At 32.8% G+C, this 19,513-nt stretch overlaps 3 protein-coding genes and 2 non-coding genes across 5 annotated transcripts; 1 reads left to right on the top strand and 4 right to left on the bottom strand.

Annotated features, from left to right (window-relative positions):
* The first annotated feature begins 319 nt into the window (after positions 1-319).
* Positions 320-5,686, top strand: LOC100306031 (shaggy-related protein kinase theta). Its single transcript, XM_003521228.3, has 13 exons — positions 320-766; positions 1,742-1,996; positions 2,221-2,313; positions 2,473-2,532; positions 2,632-2,904; positions 3,031-3,105; positions 3,483-3,539; positions 3,625-3,765; positions 4,374-4,424; positions 4,546-4,641; positions 4,747-4,830; positions 5,068-5,170; positions 5,258-5,686. The coding sequence occupies exons 1-13, from the start codon at positions 704-706 to the stop codon at positions 5,317-5,319; spliced, it is 1,413 nt and encodes a 470-aa protein (XP_003521276.1). The 5' UTR covers positions 320-703; the 3' UTR covers positions 5,320-5,686.
* Positions 5,687-8,234: 2,548 nt separating this feature from the next.
* Positions 8,235-8,315, bottom strand: LOC113001312 (small nucleolar RNA snoR114). The gene has a single exon (XR_003266631.1). It is a non-coding gene; the product is annotated as a small nucleolar RNA snoR114 (small nucleolar RNA).
* Positions 8,316-8,324: 9 nt separating this feature from the next.
* TRNAG-GCC (transfer RNA glycine (anticodon GCC)) lies at positions 8,325-8,395 on the bottom strand. The gene has a single exon. It is a non-coding gene; the product is annotated as a tRNA-Gly (tRNA).
* Positions 8,396-13,235: 4,840 nt separating this feature from the next.
* On the bottom strand, positions 13,236-14,207 carry LOC100807334 (uncharacterized). Its single transcript, XM_003521873.5, has one exon. The coding sequence runs from the start codon at positions 13,892-13,894 to the stop codon at positions 13,340-13,342; it is 555 nt and encodes a 184-aa protein (XP_003521921.1). The 5' UTR covers positions 13,895-14,207; the 3' UTR covers positions 13,236-13,339.
* Positions 14,208-17,864: 3,657 nt separating this feature from the next.
* On the bottom strand, positions 17,865-18,904 carry LOC100806805 (BON1-associated protein 2). The gene has a single exon (XM_003521872.4). It carries the CDS (start codon positions 18,781-18,783, stop codon positions 18,283-18,285), a length of 501 nt encoding a protein of 166 aa, XP_003521920.1. The 5' UTR covers positions 18,784-18,904; the 3' UTR covers positions 17,865-18,282.
* Between the last annotated feature and the right edge of the window lie 609 nt (positions 18,905-19,513).

Genomic DNA, 19,513 nt, shown 5'->3' with positions numbered 1-19,513 from the left:
AAGCATTTTCCTTTTATCTCTTTTTTTACCCTTTCTGGATATAGCCAAAAATGTTGTTTCCTTTTCTACATTATTGCCATTATAAAACATACTCATTCTAAAAAAATTATTCATAAAAATAAAGATAAATACAAGAATTTTATAATATTATTTATTTTATTTAGAACTCAATTAACAGCTATAGGATATTCCGTTTAAGTTCGAACCTGTGATCCCATTTTCGTAAATAGGCAACAAAGTTAAGGGCATTTCCATACCCACAAGCCACCAAACCCAACCTTTACTTTATCTCGAATCAGAAGATCAGAACCGTTGATCTTTCATCAATACAAACCAATGGCCACAATTGCAACTTTGACTGAGGTACACATTTTGAAGGTGGAATGATTGGGTTTGACCACAAAAAATTTAGAAAAAATTTTCATTTTCATTTTCATTAACATAAACTAAAGAGACCAACTGGGAAGCTCTGTCTTTCAGTAAGAGAGAGAGAATCTAGAGAGAGAGAGAGAGGGTTTTTATTTTATTTTAATAAGATTGTGTTGTGTTTGGTTCTTTATTTGTTGTTTACTTTGAAGTGGGGTGTGTGGGGAGAGAAAGTTGGGTTTCTCTCGCTTGTATCTGGAAAAAGTCTCGATTTTTTCAAGTGGGGTTTGAGGGATTTAGGGTTTGGGTTGTTGGGTCGTGAGCGGAATCAGCAACCATGAATATGATGCGAAGGTTGAAGAGCATTGCTTCTGGGAGGACTTCCATTTCTTCAGATCCTGTAAGAGATGTTTCTTTTTTTAGCTCAAAAAGTTGTTTTTTTTTGTTTTGATTATTATTATTTTGTTGGGTGAACTATTTTTGCTGGAAAAATGGAAGAAGATAAGTTGGGGAAGAAATGAGCTAATTAATTGTTTTAGGTTTCTGGGATTTGTTTGGAACTATTGAGGATGCTGCTTGTCAGTTTTTTTCCTCTATTTTGTTTTAAAAAATATTTTCTGGGGTTTTGACTATTGTTATTTTTTTTTTTATAATTTGGTTCTTATGTGATTTTATTATCTTACATGTATCATTTATTGAGTACTGGTGATTGTGGATTTTTTTTTTTTGGAAGATTTAGGTGATGTGATTAACGAGTTTTATGATCTTATCATTTATATAGTCTACATGTGAGATATATTCTCATTTGCTGTTTTTCTATGTAACATCTGAGATAATTGTGTGTGCCTATTTAAATGGAAGCTTTGCTTACATTTTAAAATGCATTGCTTAGATTAAGTGACAAATTGAACTTAAAGTTTGGTTGCATTGCTTGATGGTGTTCCACCTTGAAGGAGTGAATTGGGAATTTGGGATGTGTACCTAGTTGTTTGTTTACTTAATTGGTTTTTGTAATTAAGTTTTGTATTTAATTATTATGAAACCTAAATGTAATTAACCTAACTAAGTGATTGGACACAAGTGGTTAATGTGCTGAAATTAAGGTTGAATCATTTGGGTATTACATGAGATTGATTCTAGGCAGAAATAATTCTTGACCAGGCTTTACTTACCTTCCGGGTGAACTCCGAATTAGTCATGACCCCTTTCCCCTGATGAACTAGAGGGTTAAGACAAAAGAAATGTAGTTAACCTGACTTTTAAGTAATGAAATTTATGTGGAATATGGTTTTTTTTTTTCTCTTTCTCCACTAACACTCTTGGAATAATACATGTCTGGAATATTTTAAGTGAACTTCAGGCTGTTTCTTTTCAGGGAGGGGATTCTAACTCAAAAAGAGCCAAGTTTGAACCAGAAACTGAAGTGAAGGCTGATGAGAAAACAAATACCACTGAGACAATCTGCACAGATCAGGAACAGCTTATAGACACCTCAAAAGAAACTTCCAATGTAGGCACATCCGATGTATCTACAGTAGCTAGAACTGAGAAGTCGGGTTTTGAAGAGCTTCCTAAAGAATTAAATGAAATGAAAATTAGAGATGAGAAAAGCAAAAACAACAGTGAAAAGGTATTTAACGCCAATCGTCTTTCCTTACTTTCCTAGGTTCAGTGCCTATTTTGGTCATTACTGTGCTACTCTACAAATGTGTAATCATTTATAGATTTCTTATTCACTCATTACAAGTACATACATATGCAGCTCCCTCTCATTACATTATAAGCACATACATGTGCAGTTTCCTCTTATTAAATCCAATCAATTATTGATTTTACTAAAATTGCTGCATGCAGGATATAGAAGCAACTGTAGTGAGTGGTAATGGAACAGAAACAGGTCAAATAATTACAACTGCCATTGGCGGTCGAGATGGACAACCAAAGCAGGTGATTACTTTATTATTGTTGAATCTCCATTGGTTCCTTAACTCAACATTTTGTGCACTTTATTTGCACAAGTGCATGTTAGGTTATAAACCTTAACTGTGGTTTGTTATGTAATATTGAACTTTAATAACTTATATAGTTAAATTTTGTTGGTCTCAGACAATCTCTTACATGGCTGAACGTGTGGTTGGTACTGGTTCTTTTGGTATTGTTTTTCAGGTATTTATATTTGCAGTATTTTTATAAATGTAGTTGTCCTTTGCTTTTGGGCTTGTCAATTACTTTTTTGATTATTGCAATATTCTTTATTTGTTTCAGGCTAAGTGCCTTGAAACTGGGGAATCTGTTGCCATAAAGAAGGTGTTGCAAGACAGGAGATATAAGAATAGGGAACTCCAGGTTATGCGCACAGTTGACAATTCTAATGTTGTCAAACTAAAGCACTACTTCTTTTCAACTACCGATAAAGATGAGTTGTACCTTAACCTGGTTTTGGAGTATGTACCTGAAACTGTCTACAAAGTTTCAAAACACTATGTTAGGATGCACCAACACATGCCTATCATTTATGTGCAACTGTATACCTACCAGGTAAGTCAATTTTGAGTTGATAACAGTTTATTCTACTCAGTTTTCTGCAGGATTTATTTTGTTAATTGCTTTGTGCATTTTATTTTTGTATTTATATTGATTGGTCATGTTATGCCTATTTTGTAGATATGTCGTGCGTTAAATTATTTACATCAAGTGATTGGTGTTTGTCATCGTGACATCAAACCCCAGAACCTATTGGTAAGATTCTTTTCAGCAGTTCAGCCTGGATGTTTTATGTTACATGCAATCACTGAAGACTTTCCTTTGAATGTTGCAATTAATCAGAACAATCTGTGCATTGCTCAACTTCATTAAAATCTTTTTTTTTTTTTGGGAGGGGGGGTGTTAACAATTTTGAGATGTAGACAATGTATTTTTTAGAAGGAAAGCAAGAGGCTGCTAACAGTGTTACATACTTGTATATGTGATGAGATGTGATTCATGTCACATGGGGAAAAGTTTATTTGATCTTTGTCTAAGAAAAATGGACATTAGTAACTTGTAACTGTACACTGCTTAGAACTTTTCTCTATACTATGAAAGTGGATGGATCTGATTTGTGATGCATATGATAGGTAAATACGCAGACACATCAGTTAAAGATATGTGATTTTGGGAGTGCAAAGGTGTTGGTGAGTTCCTTTACCTTCTGAATTTGAACTTTTGAAGATATTTTGATTGTATGCTCCTGGGTTTATGATCTTATTGCATTTTCAGGTTCCCGGTGAACCCAACATATCGTACATTTGCTCTCGATATTATAGAGCTCCAGAACTTATATTTGGGGCAACTGAATACACAACTGCTATTGATATGTGGTCTGTTGGTTGTGTTTTAGCTGAGCTTCTCCTAGGACAGGTGAGCATATGCAAAGACATTATGCTGTTTCTTTTTCTTCTCTCCTCCCCTCTCTCTCACTTTATGAGGATTTGGTCCATGACACAATACAATGGTGTTTGATCCATGTAACTTAGGTGGAAATGGCCTTTTTTGTTGTTGTTGTTGTTATCTGTCTTTCTCATGTTGAGGAGTTTTTATATCAATTGTCAAATTCAAATTTTCCATTAAGTTTGTGTATGCAAGATAATTCTGCATTGCTACTGCATTTATTTTGCTGATATTTTAAATTTAGCATGCTGCTTAGTTTTGGTATATTTATACCAAATTTGTCTCATTTTACTTTAGTCATTAAGCACCACTGCTGTCCAGTCTTGCATATTACTATTACACTCTGGGTTTGAGATGTTGGAGATTGACCTTGAAGACTTGTAGCATGAAGTAACACAAAAGATTTATTGTATAAGTGCTATGACTAATGACTTGCTGTTAGTTGCTCTAGACAACTTCCTTTAAACATTTGAATTGGAATGAATTTGAAATGATTCCTTTCTTTTAAGACATCTTCCTTGTTCCTATTTACTGGGTTGTTTAGATTGATAGTAATCTATGTTGCATTACTTGTGCAGCCATTGTTTCCTGGAGAGAGTGGGATTGATCAGTTAGTAGAGATCATTAAGGTACATTTTCATGTGTTCTTCAGAATACTGTCCCCTTGTTTTACTTTATGATCATACTTTCCAAAGTTGTGTTCGGTCTGCTTATTTCTTCAATCTGAGCTTTCATTATGTACTTCTATAGATTTTGGGAACACCCACCAGAGAAGAAATAAGGTGCATGAATCCAAACTACAATGAATTTAAGTTTCCTCAGATCAAAGCTCACCCATGGCACAAGGTTAGCAGTTCTTTCCTCTGCTGCTACCTGCTAAAGTATTATATGTAATATAATCCATAAATGATAAATACTTCCATTCAGACCTGACTGAAAACTGGCTTCCAGGTTTTTCACAAGAGAATGCCACCTGAAGCTGTGGATCTTGTATCAAGGCTGCTTCAATATTCACCAAATCTACGTTGCACTGCTGTAAGTTGATTTTTGAAAATGTTACCTATTATATCTAGATTACATAATACATATTTGATCAAACTACAGTTTTTATATGCACATACTTACCAAAGAAGAAAGATGAACCATTCTTAAATGTGATAGTTATTTATGTTTTAAAATTATTCATTACCTACCGAAGGTAGGTAGTTGGGAGAATTTTCAACACCGTCGATAATCTGTTGTCCACTGGTCCTAATTGTTTCTTTTTTACAGTTGGCTGCATGTGCTCATCCCTTCTTTGACGATCTGCGGGACCCAAATGCATGCTTGCCGAACGGCCGACCACTACCTCCTTTGTTCAACTTCACATCTCAAGGTAAAGATGATTTGAGGTTGCATTTTGGTTAAAAATGATACATTTTCTCGCCATCGGGCATGTTACTCATGCAAGAAAACAATGCAGAACTGGCGAATGCACCTGAAGAGTTGCGGCAACGCCTCATTCCTGAGTATGCAAGGAGTTGAATCAATTCCAAAGTTGAAACATCTCTAGGGCATTGTAAATGGGTTTTGAATTATTGGACACCCTCTCGGTCATCGCCCCTGACCTGCCTGTTCTGTTCTGTTCTTCAGCCTCTTCTCTGCACAAGTCACAACTGTGACTATACAAAGTGAGAAACCTCAACACCTTGGAAAGTTCTATCAAGTAACTTGTAAAGATCTGCAGGTGACTCGAATGGATAAAGTGGTACTACCTGGTGATACAGGGTTGCAAGCCTTTTTTTTTTTGAAGTAGTTTATAAATTTGGTGCCTCAGTTGTGAAAGATAATGAGTTCTAAGTTCTAACAATCTTGTAAGCATGTTTTCATATAGTTCAAGTTCGTTTATTAATTATTACTTTATTCCTTGAAGTGGACCAAGTGGAATCCTCAATTGAATAGGCTTCGCTTCTTCACAACTCTTTATTCTATATTTTTCTTTATTTTGGATGGAAAAAATAAGTCTTACATTTCTTTATTGCAAACTGCACCCAGATTTGGCATATAATGCAAAATAACTAAAATTACTGTTATTTAAAATAGCATGAAACTATTTGAATGGTATAAGCAATATTGTGCATGGACAACTGGCAATTTAACAACGAAACCAACTTTACCTGATGTACACGAGCCCAAGATAAATGATGCTGATATTTAAGGCTCATTCATTAATCGCACTGGCTCATAACTCGACGATAAAAGCCTCTTAGATGTTGTTCAGTGGTTAATGCCAAGTAATAAGTTTAATTGTTCATATCTATCTTTGCTGTTTATTTTTTGAAGAAATTTTTTAGGTAAGTTAGGTTTGAGGACTCATTAGAGTTAAGAAGATCTTAAAGTTCAGCAAATACTTACATATTATGAATCACTAAGGTCGTCACATTTAAAGGAAAAATAAAATTCACATAATTGCATCAATTCATATTGGTATGTTTTCATTGAATTTAATGAAATGAAAACAATTTTTGTAGTCTAATGAGAAAGATATTTGACACTATTCTTTGTCCAATAATTTTAGTGTCAAGTGATAAGATTTATTATGCCTTTCAATTTAAATATAAGAAAAAAAAATTGTTTCACGTTAACTACAAAGGTTGGTTAACATTTAATTGTATCAATCTTAATCATAGATATTTTATTTATTTTAAAATAAGTGTTGTATTTTAAAAAAATTATCTCAAAATAAGTGCTATGTTAATTTTTTTATGTAATATTAATTATTTTTTTTACTAATACTTTTAATAAGTGTTACTTATTTTTAGCGTAATACTAAGGTTAATTCTGTAAAATTAATATTTTCTTTGATTAATTTATTAATTTTTTTAAGTTTGCATAAAATAACTTGAAATAACACTAATTTTCGAACCAAGTAATATTTCTAAGTTGTCTTTTATTATAATTTGCTATAAGAATAAAGAGTAATTGGATATGAAATAAAATTCGTTAAGATTTACTTATATTAAAAATTAACGCTTAAAAATGATTATTTTTTCCTTATATTTTAAATCAGAATAGTAACTTCTAAATGTGGAACATGTAGTAAGAGACACAAAAATGAATGGAGCCTCAAAATATACACTTGTGTTTCATCCAATGGAATCAGGAGGGTGCTGGACCCACCATCACAGTTTCTTTCCTCACGGCTCACACTATTTGTAGATTTGTTAATATTTTTATAGTGGTTGTGTTTAATGTGTATCCTTTCAATTCTATGGGCAACACATTTTTTTATTAAATCATAAGCATCCCTAGTGATAAGGAATAACTAGCAAGATTCCTTATTAGCATAGAATCTCCTCTCCTTTAAGGTGTGCCTGGAACTATTTTATCAACTTATCTAAAGGTAGTTTAATTGAATTTTAAATTGACAAGTGTACAATTTAACTAGTTATATTTTTTTTAATTTAAACTATGGATTAAAATTAGTCTTTCTCTCTATCTCTCTCTCTCTGTGTATATATACTTGAAAATAAGTTGAAGATATTTTTCCTTGATTTGGAGCATGAGTGCATATGTTTTGGATATCATTTAAATTGGAAAAGAGATTGCAGAAAATGGGCTTGTTGATTAAATGTTAATGTGTATTTAACTGCTTAGTAGTGCATTTTAACTTTGTTGAAAAGATGTAGCTACTCTTAACATTGTGTTTAAATATTTTTGGAGTTTTTTTTTTCGCCTATTGTAGTTTTACTTAGTACGAATAAGATTGTTTTCCAATAACTATAATCTCTATTAAAAGAGCTATGATCTCTACCAAAAGAAACAAAAAGTGTCATTTTACACACACATATTACTTCCTAAAAAATTAAATATGAGAAACCAAAAATTGTAACACTCTCTTATCTATTCTTTTTCTCACTTATCAAACAACCTAAAATTATTTCATTTTTTGCATTTTTTTTCTTTTTACTTTCTTTCCCCTCTAAACCAAACACTTGTGCCACTAATTTTTACTTAGGCTTAAATTTTATCGTATCCAAATGGAGTAGTAATTCAATTCCAATCATTTGCTCCCGTGCTTGAACTTAATTACAACAACCAGAATTAAGGGCAATAATGTATGCATGGCTTTGCAGTATGTGCTCTGTGTCATTATTACAATAACTATATCTGCTAAGCAATTGAAGAAATCATTGGCCTGTTAAAATATGAATTTTCATAGAAAATCTCAAGTAATAACTGAGTAAAATGCAAGCAGAAAAAAAGAAAGAAGAGAGCACATAAAATGATGATTCACCTGTGTAAGATGATTGACTACTGATTAACTCATCAATCAGACATTTTTTTCATCACAGCTCCCTGGAACAACAAATTGACATAAACAAAATTTATAGAACTCGAAATATTAACAAAAAGAGTAAAAAGACAAAGGAAATATACAAAACAGAAAAAATTAAAGGGAACTCAGATGCAGATTTCATCTACTTAGATGAGATGAGAGTGATTGACCCATCAACCACTTGCAATAATCATCACAGTTCCTTAAAATTTGCACCAGCCGGGAATCGAACCCGGGTCTGTACCGTGGCAGGGTACTATTCTACCACTAGACCACTGGTGCTTGTTGACCCATTTCTCTGACTCAATTTATTTTATCTTTTATCTACCCTTCTTGCATTTTTTTATGACATGGGAGTGAGAGACTGAGAGGTGTCATTTTAACATGGGAAAACCGGAAACTACACTTGCCTAGAATGTCTTCTCAAATAACAAAAACATTTTTTTTTCTAGTTTTCAAGCAAATATTTACTTCTTCATGTATTAATTTAGTAAAGTTACACACATGTTTTTTATTTAATAAAAATGGCACATACACTCCTCTTCTTTTATGCTATTTAGGGAAGGTGGGTATTTTTTTTTAAAGAAGAACTAGAGAAAGTATGAGTGTCATTTAATTTGAAAAGATTTCAGTAGAGATTAGTGTAATTTTCTCTTTTAATATATCTATTATCACTTTTATTTTTTTATCCGAAATATTTTCCTTTATAAATAAAATTAATTGTAAAATCTGGGAATGGAGCAACAAGAGTAAACAGAAACACTAATGATTTTTTCTTCTTCACAATATGATAAGTTCTAATTACATGAGACAATAAACGATGACTAAGTAAATAACTAAACTCTGAGTCTGAGGTAAGTAACACCTGATAAATCAGCTAAAACAAACTGAGAAAGAAATGAAGGAAGGACAAGCCATCAAAGTTCAAAGTATGAAAGTCACTGTAGGGCAAGAGAGTCCGATCCACACACATGTTGCCTTAACGATATGTGTGTTGAAAAACAAGATTGGAATGGTTATCCTGCGAATGATAGAAGCATACGGATGCAAAAAGAGGTAAAATTAATGGCCATTTGAGAATCAGATTCACAAAAAATTAACTTAATTTGTTTAACCTTTCTCCAACTAATTCCAAACCATAAAATATGGCAAGAAGCTCTGCTTGCAGATATGTTGCAGTTCCACACGTTTACAATGACAAGTTTAAACCTAAAATACACTGTCAGTATATACAATTTTTTAAGTAATTGCTATAATTAAATTTATTTGATCACGTAATTAAACAACAATAATGGAATATTACTAGCATAATAAATTTATATCGTTGCATCAAATGAAATCCATAATAAAAAAAATAATGCTTGGAAAGAGTTGCACGAATTAATTCTTAAAAAATGTTTCATATTTATTGAACACAAATAAAATATTATTATATTAAATTAAAGTATAATTAATAATTTATTACTTATGATGAATTATTATTAATTATAACAATTGTTAAATATAGGTATGAGTGAAAAAATATACCACTTACGTAAACTAAGCAATCTAAAGACACACTAAACTGATTGAGAGACATAGTCCCTCATTTAGTCAAGGGTTTATTTTAGGCTTAAATATGTTCAAGATTCTTGAAATATATTCGAATTTTACAATTGATCCATGAACTTTTTTTACTTTTCGTTGGGTCCCTGAAATTTCAAAAGTTTTGTAGGAGATTCTTACTGTTAATTTTCATTCAAAACATAATGAGGTGTCCGTTAATTGGACAACTCAGCGATGCACGTGTGGAACCACGTCAAAGGGTGATACACGTCATTTGATGACATCATCCAAATGCTATTTAAAAAAACATTTTAAAAAGGAAATTTTGTAAACATTGTCGTTTTGGATTGTTTGATTTTTTTAAGGTTGTTGATCTGAGACAAGGACGAGGAGAATAATAGAAGCTAGGTTGTTGATGAGAACAAATCCGAGTTGGTGGTGGCTCGTGGTGGTTTGAGAGGGTCGAATAGAGTTCATGGTGTTCGTGTTCATCATGGATGGCATTAGTTGAAGCTTCGTCGATTGGGTCTGATGGTGTTCATCACCTGCTCCCATTGATCTTAAAGTCTGCACCAATCCCTTAAAAAAATGCAATAAACACATATTAACTGTGACAGATACCTAACACATAATTATTGAGAGTGACAGGGACATAACAAAAAAGTATAAAGAGTTACAGAGACTTTACATAAAACATACCTTTTGCTAATCACTAATGAAAATCCATTTGTTGACATCAATTTCTCCAATGTCTTGCACTAGCAACTCCAAAAACCACTTCCACGAATCATTTATTTCATTCTCAACCACAACAAATGCTAGTGGAAGATATTGATCATTGGGATCTCTCCTAACTGCAATCAATAGTTGAACCCATACTTACCCTTTAAATGACACCCATCAAGACCTCTTATTGGTCCACAACATGGCTATCCAAGGAAAAATGTTTGGTCTCATTATCAACCCTCTTCCACCACAACAAAACACATCCTCACAGTCTTTCACTTCCGCATCTTCCTTCAAAATCCCCATAAACTCAAAATACGATCATTTGTCAACATCTATGTCAGCCAACAACATGACATCTCCACCAACATAATCCCAAATAGGATGGACCACACGTTCCCCGTGATGCACCTCAATAGAAAATACCATCTCTAACAAACAGTCCAAAAAATGATTTTTTAATCCACTTAACAGTTCCACCATGTGCAACCCCACATGGTGAAAGGCAAAGGAAAACCCCTAAAGCTACATCAAAAAGCATTAAAGAATAACAAATGCTTACATAAATGGAGCACCCTTTTCTAGGACCACACCGTTGTCTTCAATCGCACTTTCACCAAACCGCGTTGTCTTTAAACTCCCTTCAACCAAGAATCCTACAAAACGTGTCAACTATATCGTGAATATCCAAAGCAGAAAGCTCTTGCTGTCTACTCCCATTCATCAGGAAGCCCACCCTTCCACGACAACAATTGATTCCCCCACACTTGCAATCGAACGAAAACCCTAGACGTGTTTTAGGTATCTCTCAGAAGCGGAATTACATCAACAAAGAAATGAGGAGGCGCAGTGTTGCGATCTCTCTCAACAATTTTCAAAATGACACCCATTGTTTGCGTTTTAGGTCACTTTAACTTTATTTTTTAAAAATAAAATAGTTTATTAAATTAAGTTAAATATAAAAATAAAAAAATCCATGTGGCACGCTATGTCAAAGATACCTCTGACATGGCTCCGCACATGTATTGCTAGCGTGTCCAACTAACAGACACATCATCACGTATTGGACAGATACTAACGACAGGGATCTCACACAAAACTTTTGAAGTTTTAGGAACCCAACGAGAAGTAAAATTTTTTAGGGATTAGTTGCAAAATTCAGGTATATTTAAGAGATTTCGAATATATCTAAGCCTTTATTTTATGTATACAACAAATAATGAGGATTTAAATTCTGCACCTCCTTTATTGAATCATGCACCTCCTTAATTTTTAAAAACCCCAAACTACCATTTTCATATTATACCTTTTCTCTTCCTTAGCATTGAACTCCACGAGGGAGTCCCACCTGAGCTCATTCTTTTTATGTTTACTCTGCCATTAGGTCTTCATTTGTGTCCGTCTCACAAACTTTCGTTTCTTTCTCTTCGTATCCATTTTTCTGCCATTGATTTCTTTTGGCTGCACAAAAAAACTTTTGTTCCATACACTTGTGTTTTATCCTTTGTTTTTATTAACCTTTGTTTTATGAAATAGGTGTTCCACAAGAGTAAAAAATAACTTACAGAATGAATGTTTCATAACAGTAAAAAATAATGGTTGAAAATAAAAAAAAAACATATTTTGTTTATTTTGGAACTCAATCTATGTTCCAGAATGACCATTCCATAAGACTACTATATAGCTTCAGGAATAATATCTTCTGAATAATGGTTGAAAATAAAAAAAAAACATTCTAAAATTTTTGTTCCAGAAGACAAAACACCATGTTTTGGATCACATTCTTATCTTCAATGGGACGCGCAAAGGAAGTAGGAGGGGGGAGAATGCTTAGCGGCATCGTGACTCGTGAGGAGGAGGTCGCAAGGCTGTCGTGAAGAAGGTGAAGTCATGGAAGAAAAAGTTGTCATCGTGGGTGAATGAGATGTCATCTCAGAAATAGTTCACACAAAAAGGAAGGTGTTAGGGTTGGGGAAGAATAGTTTAATATTTTCTAAAAGGAAATAAGGGTGTAAGATAAACTTATGAGAGTTAAGGATTCAAATCCTCAAATAATAGTAATATGATATGAAAGCCCATATCTAAGGTACTGGACATGCCTCAAAATAATAACAATAATAAAAGATTTGGTAATAAATGAAATTATGAAATTGAGTTAGATCTATCTATGACTTCTAAGGCCTAAACTTGAAGTAGCTAGAAATCCATGTTAGAAACTAAAGACAAGTTAGTTTTTCTTTTAATCTTGTAAGAATTGAAAATAATTCATATATTTTATTCTATAAACTAAATTTGACCTCTTTGGTTGAGTCTAAGTTGGTTTGAATATGAGAGATTATCCACATTTGGTTTGCTTTGAGAAGTGATCGATATTAAAAGTGTACCGCGATAAAAGGAAATTCATTCCCACCACCTCATTAGCTTTTGAGAAAATGTAAAGGAGAAGCCAAACATCTCGTCTCGTTGAACCCTTGTTTAACAAGTCAAACAAATATCCGTACTTATGAACGTGTCTAAAACATAAACCCGGTCAAATGGTCATAGTTTTAATCGGTCTCAGTCTCACCGTTCACGCGCTTTCTTAATGGCTCTACAAACAACTCTTCCAACAAGTGTTCGTTAAGGATTCTCTTTTTTTTCTTTTCTTTCTTACAAAATGTTTATGTATTCTTGTTCATACGTCATACTCTTTCTTTCTTGAAACTCTAAAGTGCAAGTTAGGGAAATATAATTGGCATGCATTTTATGCATAATGATATATGTAATTGGGAGAATTTAAACTTGTGATCTATTTCTTTTTCTTCATCTTTTATCACCAAACATATCTTATATTTTAAGGGAAAAGAAAAACTTAAAAAAAAATGAAAATTTTATATATAATTGAAATTAAAATTGATCTTTTAGGCTCCTTGACCGTTATACAAAAATAAATAATGTAAATTAATTAACTAATCTCTAAATAATGTTGGGGTAGTTCCACCAAAACGGAACACCAACAGCAACTTCATTGGACCTCTTGCCACCGACATTGATTCGATCACCGCAACCCTTTCTCGCCACCACCAGTTCCACGGCGGGCTTCATATTCAAACACTCCTCCTCCGTCGTCTTCAACGATGCGGCCACCCTCACGGCGAAATGAATGACCCCATTCCTCTTCCCTTCCCAGTCCCTCAGCCCGTAACTCAGCACCTGCAACCGATTCTCCGGCAGGGCTGCGCCACCGAGGAAATCGGAGGCGGCGATTCGGGCAACCCCGAGTGGCCGGGAGCCCTTGAACCTGTTACATTGCACTTCGAAGGTTATGGACCTTGCATGCATGGGCATGTCCAACAAGAACTTCTGGTTCCACGAGAGAAGTTTTTTGGTGCCGTCGTCGACTTTGACCCTTCTGGTGGTGCAGCAGTTTAAGGACTCCGCCCGAACAACCACGTACGCGTCGTCCTTTACGCCGTGGAGGTTTTCGCAGGAGATAACTGTGATCTCCAGCGTACGTGTGCTTATTCCCATGTTTATGTTTTAAAGGTTCGAATAATTCTCTTCCAAGGAAAAAACCGTATAAACAAAAGAAATAAAGAAAATGAAGTAATGTGTGTTGCTTGTGGGAAACTATTTGGTTTGTGTTTTGTTGTTGGGTTTGTGTGAAGCAGAAGAAGTGGTTAATATGGTTATATATAAGGTTTTGTTTGGGTTTTGGAAATGAGTGTGAAGGAGGGAAAGAAAGAAGGAAGGAAATTGGTTTGTTGTTTCAGTGTTCTTAAGGTTTGTAAAATTTATGTTGACTTTTTGACTTTCCACTTTGAATTGAACTTCAACTTCTTTTGTACGCGAATGCGCTGTTTGGTTTATATTTATTTTTTTGAACGACTTTTATGGAAACGCGGACGGGTATTAAATGGTCTACGTACGCGCGAAGGATGCGTGTTGCATTGCTGTAGGAAATAGTAATGGAAGTTGCATTTTTTTTTTTTGTTGTTGGATTCAATTTTCGTTTTTTCAGTTTCTATGTTTAATCATGGAAAAAACTTGAGTGATAAAATTGATGAAATTATGAAAGTTAAATTTAGAATTTTATCCAAATTATCCAATTTCTATAACCAGACCAAATGTAGCTGGTCTACCAAAAGAAAGCATTTATAATAGAACCTAGCTAATTTGTTCCTACTAAGTAAGCATAAATAGTTGAAGATATATTAAAAAGGAAAATGCAGGACCTAGGCTTTGCTCATGTTAATTTTTTGAATGATGCTAAGTAATTTCTAATTTTTCTGACAGAAAACTAAAAGGAAAAAAAAGTGCGCGTAATTATTTAAACATGATGAACGATGTGTAGTTACAAAAGGAAGCTGCAAATCGCAGAAGAACATATACACTAGCAACCAATCAGTTAGGTCATTAGCCCTCAATTTACGTTATGGAAAATTTCACTGACCCTCACCGTCTCATTTACTCAACACAAATTAATGCTGTGTGAATGAAAAACAAATGATGTGCAAGTTACCAAACCATTAGAAATTAAATTCCCCCTAAATAATTAACTTTGTTTTATAGTCAAGTCCACTGTAAAAATACAAAAAAAAAAAACCCAAACTAAAAGCATGAAATTTCCTGAAGGTAACAATGTTTTATATTTTAATTAACATGTTATTATGGTGCATGAAGCAATCTTCAATACATTGACTTAAGAGAGTACATAGGATTATGATGCCGCCAATGCAAAAAAGAGGAGAATACCAATTTGGAATTAGTTGAAACCCATGATCGAAATTTAATAGAAAATTCTATACAACCAAATGGTCCAAATTCACTGAATGCCATCACAAACATTGCCAAGCCAACTTTAGCTTTCTCGCCTTTATTACAAGCCCTAGATTTTAGAACCGCTAGTCACCAGTAGAACCAATAATAGAGATGCTGCCATGCATACCTCTAGATTTTAGAGTCATATCCACCCCAAGTCGTCCTTTGCCATGCCTAATTGTGAATGTAAGTATGTGATGTCGAATCATGTTAAACAAAAGTTTTGTTGTTGATGTAAACACGAAGGGTCAAACTATGTTAAATGAATTTGTGTTGTGGACATAGACATGAAGATCAAATTGCATTAAGTAAATTTTTTTATATTTTATTATTTTCTTAAGTTGTTGCATTTTTTTTATTGTGTAGTGTTTTCTCATTATTATGTGTGAAGATATGTGTATTTTACCTAATAGGGTAATCTAAAGATGCTAAAATGGGTTAGTCGAGCTTGTTAGGTACAACCCACGCCTTGACTTGCTTACTTGGTGGACTAACCGAATTCGACTCACCTCTTGCTCATTCTTGAAAATGTTAGCCATTTTATATAAGAATAAGAATAATTAATTTTAACCGTTAGATTAAGATGAAAAATCAAGATTAAAATATTTTAAAAATTAAAACTTTATTTCACCATAAAATCTCTAAAAGACTTATCAAATAGAAAATCAAATATCTTAAAATTTTAATTTAGTTCTTTTATAAAAAAAATTATGTCAAGATCATTACCACAATCACCACCACTACCATGATAATCATCATGATTATTGTCGTTGTCACCAATATGACTGTCGTTATTGTCGCCAACAGCAGCGACAACGACGATCATGTTGGTGATAGCGTAGTGGTCACAATGGTAATGGTAATGAATGACGATCATGTTGGTGATTACAGTGATGATCATGAGAGTTGTGACGAAAACGATTAGGATAGTAGTAATGGTCATGTTGGTGATAATTTTAGATTATTTTAGGATTACATAAATTAATTCTTTAATATGTTTAATTTTTTGTTTGGTAAATCTCAGAGATTTTATTGTTAAATAAGATTTTAATTTGAATTTAAACTATTTTAATCTTGATCTTTAAAAAAAAACACACACACACACACACATTAAATTTTAATTCAAAATTTTAAATATTATACTCTCATTCGTTTACTATTTTTAATCTTGATCCAATGATTATTATTAGTTGTTCTCACATAAAATAGTGAGTCGTGCTATATATTATAATATTTTCTTAAAATCTACTTTTGGATTGAAAGTTTCTTTTATTTAGATTATATAGATAAAATTTCATATTAATTTTAAATTATTTGTTTCTTCATCAATCATCATACAAATTAAAATTGATATAATATATTTTTTCTTAAATATACTAAAATATGAGTTATTTAATTATCTTCTTATCAAGTGGCCACCACACGCAAGTCACGACCACGAAAATTGAATTATTAAGGGGTTGTAACTACTGAATATATCTAACTTGCTTTACCCTTCGTTTTAGAATTATGTCGACACTTTTAACTCATACTATCGGAAGCACGTTGAACTATCACAAGAAAACGATCCACAACTCCAAATATGAAGAAAAAAAGTATGTTAAAAGATCAATGAGAAAAATATTTGAACGTTAGTTATTGAGCATTCACCATGGCTAAAGAGTCTAATAAACATCGTATGTACACACAACAACAACAACAAAATTACACCAAAATAAATATTACAAAGCAGACAAAAACATAGTAGAGAAGGTTTTTAATTTGACTAGCAAGCCTTATCTAAAAAGGAAAATGTAACAACATAAACTTTGAATGAAAGTATTATGCTAGAAAGTTTCACTTTTAATTATGAATAAGAAAAAAATCATTTAGAAAAGCTAGAGTATAATATTAAGCTGCTTTAATTCATTACACCACGATTCTAAGGCTAAATTAAAGGGATAAATAAAAATAGAAAAATGTTTGATAGACACCCATTGTGATATTTAATACCTAGAATGAGAGAAAAAAAAATAAAAAAATATAGGTACGACATAATTTATAATGTGATAAAAAGAATGAAATAAAGAAAAATAAGACATGTTATTAATGGGTTTAAAATGAAGAGTAACTTATGTATTATTACTCAAAAATCAGTATACAAGCATCATATATATTTATTAAGAAAATAGAATTTTAGCCAAAAATATTTTAAAATATACTTTAATTATATTTTTATTTAATCTAATAATTTATTTTTAAAAATGAATGACAAAACTAAATTTATTTAAATATTTTACCCAAATACTTTACAGTTAACATATACAGATATATTTGTTTAAATTATCCACGAGTATGCATTTAATTATCTATCTTCTACTAGGTTTATGCGAGTATGAATATTTTTACCACCCCCAGCTGGAATAGAAGAGAAGTATAAATATATTTAATTAGGAGTGAAATTTTGAAGAAAAAAAATTAAAATTATTAAAAATGAAAAATTTGTCTTCCTACTTCTATTTATTTTGGAAAGGGAGTCGAATTCTGTTGAATATTACATTCTTTTTATTTCACTATTTTTTATTCATTTCTTGTTAAATATATAATTTTTTATTGTGCTATCGTTTGGTCACTTTATAAAAAAGTTTACTTATCAAAAAACTTAATCTTATATACTATATACAGACTATCCAAACCCCACATCTAAGTCTAACCTTCACGTTTATATTCACACTTTCTGTTACTAAAATACAAGGAGGTTGACGTACAACGGTACAAGACAATATTTCCTGGAAATAACATGAACCTTGTTTTGCCACAATATATAAGTGAATTGAATTTGACTTTGGAGTTTCTAGTTTCCACACTCCCAATGACCAATACACAACAAATAAATAAAATTTACAAAAATAACATTTATCTACAAATAACTTTAGGATAATATATATACCACCAAACAACCAATATAAAATTGTTTCAGTTGAACTAAAAATTTTAAATTTGAGTTCTGTACACACACAAATATTCCATACTTGAAAAAATAATTTTACTGTCTTACTCAATTCGAATTCGAACATGATTAACTCTAATTGAGGATACCAGTGGATAATAGTTCCATATCAAAACGGTACACCAACAACAACTTCGTTGCACTTGTTGCCACCAACGTTGATTCCCACGAACCCATCACCGGAACCCTTACTCACCACCGTCCCCTTCACCGGCGCTGCCGCCACCCTCATCGTGAAATGAATCACCCCGTTTTCTTTCCCTTCCCAGTCCCTCAGCCGGTAACTCAACACGTGCATGCAGTTTTCCGACACAGCGCCGCCGAGAAAATCCGACACGGCGATTCTGGCCACCCCAGCAGGTCGAAAGCCCTTGAACCTGTTGCATTGCACCTCGAACGTGATGGACCTTGCATGCATGGGCATGTTCAGCATCAACTTCTCGTTCCACGAAAACAAACTCGTTTTGTTGCTCCCACAATCCTTCGCTATATTCGAGGTGCAACAATTTAACGACTCAGCCCTAACGACAACGTATGGATCCTCCGTGACACGAAGGTTTTCGCATGATATAACTGTGATTTCTAGTACTATACCCGAGCTTGCCCCCATATATAGTAGAATAAAAAAAAAACCCTCAAAAAGTGTAATAGCTAGTGAAAGTGTGTAATTGTAACTGATTTTGTAAGTGTGTTTAAAGTGGTTTGGTTTGTTGTAAGGAGAGAAGAGGGGTGAAGGGGGTTTATAAGAGTGAGAAAATGATGACTTTGTTTCGAATTTTTGAGTGTTTTTCGTAACGTGTGTGTGGACTTTTTGACTTTGACTTACTATGATAATGGATGACACCAGAGAATACTTACTACTACGTGTTTGGTTGGTATCTTTGGGAGGAAACTGCTATATAATTATTGGAATAATTGGATGGTGTTTTGCGTGGAGAGTACGTGCATTAACCTTTGGGAACAAGTTTCCTAGTCCCTTTATCTTTCCCCACGAAGTTAACAATGATTAATGTTAGTACTATTTGTTGAGTAATGATTTTCCGACACCCTAACCCTCAAACATGTTCTATTTTTTTTTATATTTTGTATTTATCATTTTATCACATAATTATATCATGTGTACATTATTTTTGTTATTTCTTTGATGCAAAATATATTAACAAAATACATTAATTTTCAGAACATCAATTAGTGATAGTGAATAATTTGATTATTTTAGAGAAAATCTGAGATGTAAAATAGATAATTCCACTGTCAATCTCTTTTTTTTAGATCACGGTCAATCTTTTCGTTTTAAGAGATGATATATATATATATATATATATATATATATATATATA

The sequence above is a fragment of the Glycine max genome, chromosome 3 (assembly GCF_000004515.6).
Source record: "Glycine max cultivar Williams 82 chromosome 3, Glycine_max_v4.0, whole genome shotgun sequence".
Classification (NCBI taxonomy): domain Eukaryota; kingdom Viridiplantae; phylum Streptophyta; class Magnoliopsida; order Fabales; family Fabaceae; genus Glycine; species Glycine max.
Note: the sequence above shows the minus strand (reverse complement) of the source record. Positions and strands in the feature narration are given on the sequence as shown.